A 10,189-nucleotide genomic window follows, 5' to 3' on the forward strand; every position below is an offset into this window, starting at 1 on the left:
TAAACTGAAAAATATATTTTATATAGTATAAAATACAATATTCTTCCTAATTATGTAAAAAAATGGAGCTAGTAAATGTTACTAGCATTTTTACTCAAATTTTTACTCAAATACGGAACCAGGAAGTACAAAAACACTAATAATGAGCGTCTGTCTAACGAAACATATGCCTAAGTTGATCAATGTATGCCTGAACTGCTTTATGTTGATCAATGTATGCCTGAACTGCATCAAAAAAAATTCACCCTGCAGATTAGTATAAATTAATTGGAATACCAATGTACAATTAAAGTAAATTAAAATAGCATATATAAATTTCAAATACGTTATATATAGGTCAGGGTTGAATACCTGTCCATCTGGCTATCTAGCTATCTAGCCATGCCTATGCTTATCCAAACAACAATGGCTTGGGCGCCACTACAGTATCATCCCCTTTTTTACATCCGTTTGCCTCGATGTTATGCCAAGTAAAACGATCGAAGCTGATCTTCCCACCAATTACGATATAGCTCTCCATCAATCAGAAAACAGCTTCCATCAATCAATAGTTGGATCAAGAAAAGCAATGTGATCAGATGGGTAAAGCTTTCGACACAGTTTTGCTACATGCAGACGCGAATAACTTTGAGAAGAACTTCAAGCCTGTCGTACCACCAGGAATGTAACTGCATATATACCTACAAGAAAAAGAAAATGTTTTTGTTATTATTGCGTCTTATCAAGTAAAATATATGTAGAGATAGACCGCTGGATGGTTGTTGGTGGATGTGCCTCCAAATTCAAACACTTCTTCGAAACAAAGACGGCCACTCTCTGTTTCCCACACACACGACATATTCTTGCTTAATTAAAGGTGCCACAGAAAAAATGGCAACCTTACTTACCTTCCACAAAGATAATTAAAAATTACCTCCATATTCTAATACGATCCATTATAAAATGCATTTTCTAATTCAAAATTACATGAACGTGTCCAGCATGTTTTAAAGTTCTTTATACTGCCTTATTTGCGAACAAAATCTGCAGGGTTAAATAATTTTGTTGTTGCGATTTTACTAACACAAGAGTAATGCGGTAGACTTACTAATTTTAGTGCTAAGCGACACGTACCAAAAAGTAGACAAGGAGGGGTATACCATGTTGTATAACAAGCTTCACCTTTCATCAGTTTAAAAAACGATTTTGTTTGCACCACTTATGTTTTAGTAGCTGCAAAGAGACATTCAATGTGTGGTTCACAGAAATATATTAAAACAACAGTTATATATTCCTGTTTTTCTTTGCTAAGTAAGTAACCTAAACAGGAACACACACGTGACACAAATATACCACGTGATGTACACACGTGACTTACCAAGCTAACGCTACCATTTGTAAAGTTGCAAATATCAATGTGATTGGCGTGCTTTTTACCTAGCATGTAAAAAGGCGAATTAATTAACGAACAATTGTACAAAAAAAACGTACGGCTAAACAAACATACGAACCGACAAAACAAAGTAAAATGGGAATGAACGAATGAAATGAAGACAAAAGTCCTCTACGATCACAAAGCACGACGTATGTCCACTGAAAACACAAATGCGCGAAAAACTCGAAATGGCGGTGATTCAAGCAAACTCATTGGTCGAACTCATGAAATTACGTTTTTATACAATGCAGCGTTTTCACTGCTTATAAAAAATCTCGAGATTATTTTGACTTTAGAAACCGAAAAGCGCGGGAAATAGCACCCATAAATACTGCGCCATTGAACACTTTGATTTGTGCGACTTAAACCGACGTGTAAAAGATAAAAGGTGGAGTTTCGCCTTAAAAGCATGAACGAACGAACGAATAAAAAGAAACTAAAAAGAAAAAAAAATTCTTACCACCATAGCACAATATAAAGTAGCTGACAGTGATCCAAAATAAGCTAGCGTAAATGGTAACCGTTGGTACGAAAAAATATGTTTAAGATGATTATAAGGTCCCCAAAGCAGTGCAAAACTAAATAAGACAAATTTATTTAATCGAAGTTGATAATGTACTACCAACGTCATAAGATGGAAATAGAAACTAATTACTAAGTAAAATAACACTCATCACTTTGTGCACCTACTAAATATATGTTACATTTTTAACTACATAAAATTCGATAAACCGTACCGTAGTAACCTACATTAAGCTTTTACTAAAAGTTTGCAAATGATCGCTACAAATGATCGTTACAAATGAGCGATAAGTTTCCTGAGAGTAAGTAAGATTTAGATTAAAAATCGTATTTAGCGCCATTGAAATGGATTGTTTTCATTTTACAACTCTGCCCATTGACAAGATGTGCTACCTTTTTGGTATTACAGTTACCATCAAACCCTTTCAGTATTTTACATTTAATACAGCTTCTGTTCTTTTTGTACACATGCACTCCATAGTGTAAACCAACCTTAAACAGGGGAGGTTGTATGATTGTAGGCTTTACTAGTTGTAAAATTATTTGTCGTGGCACTGCAAATATAAAATTGAAGTGGAACTGAAGGATAGACTTAATAAGGAAAAGCAAAATAATAAAATTATGTATGTGAAGAACTCACTCACCTGCCTATGGTGAATATACTTCCCATTGTATACAAAATCACAAATTTTCTTGCCTTTAAAACAAGTAAGGGTGCACACAGGCCAGCCTACATAATAAAGATTTAACAACTAATAATAAACCTTCAAAAGAACTGATTAATGACTTTGTGGGTAGTGATTCAGACAGCACATAGTCCATGTGGGCTAAGACCTTGTTTAGATTTCTTTAAAAAGTTACGCGTGTATAGATCATAAAACAGATGTCGTTTCGGTAGAAGCATTTTAGCTGTCAAAAGGCTGTCGTAATTGTTACTATGATCTCAATTTTTTAAGACGTTGTTAACTGATCAATATAAACAAAATAGAAAAGGGTATAGTGTAATGTTTGAAAATGTGTCTACTTAGACTGCAAATACTTTAATGAATACGCTATTTCGCAGAAAACTGTTTTATATCTAAAACGCTCTTCCAGTCTCTAAAGTTCATGTTTGCTAAAGCAGCCATTTCTTAAATTCAGCAGACCTCTGACCTGGGCTTGACCTTATTACATGCCGTAATCAATTGGTACTTCAACTACAAAATATAACCCGCTATTGAATGTGCATAAGATTAGAGCTAGCAACAGACAAGAACAATTTTTGTCTTCCATACTAATACCTATATTTTCTTTAAAATGGTAGCCGAATAGCTACTTCATATTAGAAATAAACAGAAAGACCTGATATAAATACAACAAGCGTAAATGTGAGGACCGGAACATGTATCACAGGTGTATTTACTGGCTTGTCTTTCGCGCTTCAAATTTTAGCACGTTAATCTAAAGATGGTATCGCACAAGTTTCAATTTTGAAATCATAAAGCATTTTCTTCACGTTCTAGTGTAGAACTCATAAGATAATTTGTAAATTTTCCTAAAAAGAACTTACAATGATGATAAAGAATATCAATTAAACCTCCCTGCTCCCCCCCCCCCCGGTTTCTTGCAAGGTTTCTCCTAAAATGCTTTATGGACGACTTTCAGAAACTTCTTTTAGAAAATTCAGGTCTAGAATTTATGCAATGTAACGTCTTATTTTAAGTACATAAAACGATACAAGAAAAAAATTGGGGCTAATTTCGCCTTTTGATACTCTGCAAAAAGTGCGGATTTGGCTAAAATATATTTAAAATATATGGGGCATGATTTTGAGTGTTGTTAAATAGGATGAACGCTATGATTAAAACTTATCTGAACTAACACACCATTAAAAATAAAAAGGGTTAGTTTAGTTTTCAGTTTCAGACAAAAAGACCACAGCCATGACAAGCCCTAGGTTATTAAAACTAACACATGCGCTGTTACCCAAGGTATCTTTAAGTGAAACATAACTGAGATTACATTAATTGAGAAGTACTCCACTTTGTTTTCTTTGTACAATCATTTACAAACTCGAAACAAAAGAGATTTTGAATTAGAAAAATATTTGAATAAAAAGTAAACATTAAGATGTAACTGATGGGGAGAACAGGGCAGATTGTCAAGTAAATATTGACACAGATGTGATTATGTTACAACTAAAATAACATACTGAAACAACAACCGCCCCTGGATTGTTTGAAAAAACAAATCTTTGAAAGGAAATGAAACTCTTGCTTGGTAAACATCTACAAATATGGTAAAAAATGAAGATTTTTTAAAAAAAGGGAAATTCTGTTTTAGGAAGTTTTTTAAAAATTTTAGGCTGAATCTTAATTACATTTTGAATTTTTTGTTTAGAAAAGGTTAAATTTAATGGCGCTTTTACTCTGGATGATGTTATTCACAGTTTTTTCTTTAAAAAAAATTAACATTCCAGTTTGATAATGGTGGATATGACGTTAAAATCAAATTTAAAGTTTTTTGGCAATTTTCTCAATTTGTGGTCAGTTAAAAATTAAAACAAAAATGCATGTTTTTATTCAGCAGTCTAGACAGCTGCATTATTTACTCACCTAATTACGTATACAAATTTTCTATACTATATCTTGCTAAAAAGGATCTTAATACATATGAAGATGACACAATTATTTTATTACCTATAGTGCTGAGTCAACAGAAATTTCCAGGAAAATCAGCTTTTATGAGCTCCAACTTTTTACTTCAATTTAATCATATTCTGTTCTTAAAAGAATTTTTCGTTAACCACGTCAAAAGGGTGTGCATAGTTATGTGTTCATTCGAATTTTTAGCTTTTGTATATTTTAAAAGATTCTAGGGTATCATCCTCTGTTAAAAAAAAAATATCCAAAGTAAAAATATTTCCACATCATACTATAGCTGTAAAAATTACTAAACGTGTCTGCAAATTTAAAAAAACAAACAAATGTTGAAGTTGAGGCCTGTCATAAACTTCTACATTGTTCTACTATCTTTGTTACTAATAACATTTCAGGGTTAATTATTAACAATGTTTTAGTTTAGCAGGAATTGTTGAAAATGAACATTTTTCATGACACATGATAATTTACAGATATAAATTGTGACTTATAATGGATAAAATAAAATATAGATACATCGTCCTAAATAACCCTTTGTAACTAATCATGTGATTCTTTATAAAATAAATAATAATAAAATAGCAAAAAAAAAACAATAAAATGTTGTCTAAATTATAATAAAAATTGAACATACCACCACAAAACAAAACAGTCCAAGAAGTAGACACAAAAAAAAGCCAACAATTCTTTGAGTTTTGCTCTAAAATTAATCAAACACAAACAGATTAATTATGACATCTAACGAATTTGTACAGAATATTCCGTCATGTAAAATAGTTAGTAATCTATAGGTATGTCTATAGATATGTTTGTAGAATGCAAAAATATCAATTTTGTCCAGTTGTGCAGATTTTACAGCCAGTTAAAATTTATCCCTTTTAATTTTTTGAGTATTTCATGGTTTCCATATTACTTTTCAATAAAACAAAAATTTTGTATTATCCTACATGCTTTATTTTCTCGCGGATTCTAAAGTAGCAGTACTGAACATAATTTATTGCATCTAGCTCTCAAACTACCTCCCACATTTTTCTTTGGAGTAATTTTAAGGTGTTCTTGCAGCTAGCGAATACACTGGAATAAAAAAATTAAGAAATCTAATCACATTAACTCTAACTAAAAAGTAATGTTATTATAATATGCAACTTCAGCCACCAAAAAGGACCTCTAAATGAATTATAGGTCCTTTTTAAGAATAGACAACATTTTTTATATAATTTTTAGTTCACAAAAAAGTAATTTTTAAATTTCAAAACATTTGCTAAATATTATTGCACAAAAGCATACAACTATAAATTTACAAAATAGGTATTACTAAGAATCAAATCAGGTTGATTCCTAAAACATGTTTCAAGCTGAAGATGCCGCCTGTTCTATTGTTCAGTATAGTTCATTAGTTTTGGTTTTGAAAATGGGAAAAATTAATGCTGAATATAGATTTATAATAAAGGATGTGTGTTTTGCAGTTAGATGAACAGAAAAAATAAAGAGAATAGAGAGAATTAAATTAAAAATTTAAAAATAAATTCTTTAAAATATGTATATATTTTTAAAATTTATTGAATTATGGTATTAAATCTTAAACCATAATTTTTCTCAATATGAAAATACTAGACCATAAAATGTCTTAGTTGTAAGTGTGTGAAAACCATTTTGCAATCCATGTAAATCCACCTTTTAAATTGAAATATTAAAGCCAAGGAATAGGTAGAAAAAGCTTCTAAAAATCATAATTAGGGCAAACGGCTGAAATTTTTTTTAAGAAATATTCGGTAAAACCACACATATTCAACACATATTCAACATAACTTAGGGAGGATTTTGGACACATAACATCTTCTTCAGAGTATCTGGCTCTTACAGAAGATGACCAATAACTTAAATTTAAAGTACTGTAAAATCTCTGTTTTTTCCTAATAGGTGTTCACAGGATGCAAACCAGAAATCTGATATAATGGCGACCATTAGACACAATTGGGAATTTCATCAAGCATCTGCTAGACAATGTACTGATTTATGGTGCAGCTTAATGAAGAGTATGATCTTATCCAATGTTACTGCTGTTAATTAAGACAAAGCAATAGCAACACATGTGACCATCGCATAAAAATTCTGTTTAACCTTCAAACTTAACCTATAGTGGTTTAAGGTGCTAGTGTAATCTTACTCCTTTGCATTTGATGCCATCTATTGGAGTATTAGTTAGTTTTTCTAATGCATTGGATATTTTTTAAAACGGAACCAACTTTTTTATTTCGATTTGGTTTTGTTAATTTCGAAAAACAATTAATACATTATAATGGTTTCGTTTTTATTCTGTTTGGTTCGTTAATATTCGATTTTGTTTCAGTTGTTTTCTTTTGTTTTACTAATCAAACGATTCTTCGCTTTTATTTGGAATTTTCAGTTTAAAGTTTCTGATCCTGTTCCATTTGTTTTGATTTTACTAAATTTTGGTTATAAATTGGATTTCTACGCTGCAAATCTTTTATTTCAAAATTGCGCTTATTTTTACAACCTCGTTGCCTTGACCTCTTATTTAAAAACAAAGATTTTCGTCGTTTGGGTAAGGTGATCTGGGACTGAAATATGCACAGTTTTGAATGTGTAGTTGCACATAATCGAATGGAAAGTAAATATGATCTAGTGGGATTTTTGACACCAATAAATGAGAAAGTTGCGAAAAGAAAATCTTAGATTCTCTAAATACACACTCGTTAAAATATGTGAATTTGTGATGTGAAAATAAATAGCACACAGTCTATATTAAGGGCAGGAAATTGAGAAAACAAAAATGAAAGTAATTAACGCGTCAAAAAACTTTAGCAGGATGTGCGAAAATTATTAATGGGCTTTTGCGGTTCTTATAGGATCCTGTAAGCAGTATTGAGCAGACACATTCATTTTTGCGCTTAAGATAAATAAAAAAGGTAACAAAACAAAATGAAAGTGTTCTTGAAAGTCCTCCTGCATTGCTCATCGTTCGTTTTCTAAACAATAACTGTCTACAACTTTTCTTGTTACGCCTAATTCTTTCTCATAAAGTTAACTCCCGGTAACTCGAAGCTCCAAGGGACCAGAAAAAACAAATGTTTGACTTAAGTGAAACTCCCGTTAATTCAAACTTAAACAAAAATGAGATATTAGTTCGGGTCAAAGCAATTTTTTAAAACTTTCAGTAAATTAAAGAGCCTTCTATTTTATCGTATTGCCATCAAAAGGAACATTTTAGTTCCTTTGTCAAGAGAATCATTTAAGAACAGCTTTTTCGAAATTTCTGACTACATTACATATTAGTATTCATTTTTCGAAAATCTATTTTCTACTTTGACACTAAAAAGTTCGAGTTATCCGAAAAAATTAACTTGAGACTCAAAAAATAGTTCGAGAAAACAAATGTTTGAGTTATCCAGGGTTCGAGTTAACGAGTAGTTTTTATAAGGAAGTATTAAGAAATGTCCAAGGGACCGTAGGAAACAGTTTGAGCTAATAAAAGTTTGAGTTAATGGGTGTTTGAGTTACCGAGAGTCTACTGTATGTTGAGACTCCTGGCTATCTAATGTTGTAAAATAAACACTTCATTGTCTTTCCATCCAGCCCTCGAAATTAGCGTTGGCAATTGGCAATTGGCGTCGCAATTGCTGGTGCAGTTTCATTTCGCGGAGCAAAAAACTGCCAAGGCTAATCTTTGTTGCGTATTCATTTTAAAGTGGGGGACATTTTGAATCATGAACCCCAAACTCTCTCAATCTTAACTTCCTTTTCTACATTTCCGAAATAGTATGCATGACTATACTGTCACTTTTATAAATAAAATTGTTTAAATAACACTTGCGGCATAAAGAAAATCCATTAAATTTGGACCTGCTATGGTTTCCAATTGTTTTGCAAAATGAAGAAATTATTTACAATTAAATCCATGATCTTTCGAAGAAATACAACATAATAAAATTATTACCCGAAATAACAATGACTTTAAATGCAACGACTGACCACCAAACCAATGTTTATATAGCTTGTCGTTCACACAATTGTAAACCAATATTCAAAACAGTGTTTTTTTTATAAAAAAACGAAACAAAAATGAAACAACCAAGTTAAATTCAAAACTTGGTGATAGAAAAATGAAATAATCTAACCTGCTGTTAAAAAAAATTTGCTGATTGAAATTATCAAAACCAAGTCAAAATAACAGAGACAAAAAACTTGGTTTCGGTTATTTTAAAAAAAATTTGGTGTGACTGAGATTCTAATGGTGACATCGGACTTGGTGACATCGAAACGTCTAACTAAACCAACAATGTTTTCAATTTTCTAATAACATTTTTATATTTCTAACGATTTTGGAGGATGAAGTGATATCACAAAGTAGTGCAGGGTGTCCACTCAAAATGTTTTGATACATATACAATGACTAAAAAACAGACTTAAGAGAAAACAGACTTGATTTTTTTCTACAGGTTTTGCAATTTTTGTAACTTTCTAGCAGCTTTTTCCAGAAGTTTCAAGGAGTCCACAGAAGTATAGTGGCCACACTGTCATATTAAATAAGTTGTTAAAAAAGAGAACAGCACTAACCATGCTTGGAAGCCAAGGATCCTCTTGAACCTGTTCCACATTTTTATCTCCAAACCAATATGAAGTAGAGAACATTTCTTCTTCTTTGTCCCCTTGATCTTCGTTATCCAGCTTATTACCAGCTTTTCCTTTTACATACTCAGATAGTGAAGATACCATTTGTATAATTTGTATGTATATGTGTATATCTAGTATGTATATAAACAAGATGATGAAGAGCAAAAAATATTAACAGATTATTATAGATTTTATTAACTTAAAAGTCTGGAAAACTTGAAGATATCCAACAACAGTAGAAGAGAATAGAAAGCTACAAACATGTGATGTAAGCACTTTATTTTTGCAGAAATATTTCCACAAAAAGAAATGTTTGACATAACTGCAACACCTATTCAAAAAATCACTGTATTTATTTTGTACATAAATTGCGTTGTTTTCAGCCAGGAAGAACAAATAATCAGCCTGTAATAGTTAGTTGACACAGTATAACTTTACCATACATAGCAACTCGTTTGACTAATTAAAAGGTAGAGACTATTAACTGTGAAAATACGAAGATTCAAAAATGAGTGGCACAGACTGATTTTGGATTTCCTTTTGTGCTGTAAAGTTAGGTTTAAATTTTCAAAATTTAAGGCATAAATTATATTATCTCTAGTTTTTTATCAAGGATTAAATTTTAAATAATGGAATTTAGCATACAAAATTATAAATAAAATGATAATCACCCAAAGCAACAATGAAAATTGGTCTAGTACCAATTTTCCTTGTTGTTTTGGGTGATTATATAATGGAAAAAATAAAAATAGGAGAAATTGGTGAAAAGAAAAGAAGAACAAGTGAAGAAAAAGAATAAGTATACGAAAAGAGAAAAATAATGAAAAAACTAAGAAATATTTGAAATAAACAAAAAAAATACAGCTAAAAAAAAGTAGAATGAGGCTGTAAATACATGACATCAGAAACAACCAAGGAAAGAGAAGGAACGTAAATGTGGAGAGGAACAATGACAAGAACGAAGTACACACACACAAAA

At 31.2% G+C, this 10,189-nt stretch overlaps 1 protein-coding gene across 2 annotated transcripts; it reads right to left on the reverse strand.

Moving 5' to 3' along the window:
• LOC130640795 (uncharacterized) lies at positions 1–9,362 on the reverse strand. Of its 2 annotated transcripts, XM_057447348.1 has the most exons (6): positions 9,154–9,362; positions 5,210–5,275; positions 2,581–2,666; positions 1,875–1,992; positions 1,358–1,416; positions 1–680 (listed from the first exon to the last, which is right to left on the reverse strand). In XM_057447348.1, exons 1-6 carry the CDS (start codon positions 9,310–9,312, stop codon positions 575–577), a joined length of 594 nt encoding a protein of 197 aa, XP_057303331.1. In that variant the 5' UTR covers positions 9,313–9,362; the 3' UTR covers positions 1–574. The 2 variants fall into 2 exon arrangements, with proteins under 2 accessions (XP_057303331.1, XP_057303332.1); XM_057447349.1 differs by lacking the exon at positions 1,358–1,416.
• Between the last annotated feature and the right edge of the window lie 827 nt (positions 9,363–10,189).

Source organism: Hydractinia symbiolongicarpus, chromosome 4 (assembly GCF_029227915.1).
Source record: "Hydractinia symbiolongicarpus strain clone_291-10 chromosome 4, HSymV2.1, whole genome shotgun sequence".
Lineage (NCBI taxonomy): Eukaryota > Metazoa > Cnidaria > Hydrozoa > Anthoathecata > Hydractiniidae > Hydractinia > Hydractinia symbiolongicarpus.

Excerpts from the sequence above, each read along its gene's own strand:
- LOC130640795 (XM_057447348.1), bottom strand. The coding sequence starts at position 9,312 with ATGGTATCTTCACTATCTGAGTATGTAAAAGGAAAAGCTGGTAATAAG. Across the intron at positions 1,993-2,580 it reads AGTATATTCACCATAGGCAG|TTTTGCACTGCTTTGGGGAC; the intron begins GTGAGTGAGTTC and ends TGTCTTATTTAG. Across the intron at positions 1,417-1,874 it reads CTTTATATTGTGCTATGGTG|GTAAAAAGCACGCCAATCAC; the intron begins GTAAGAATTTTT and ends TTTACATGCTAG.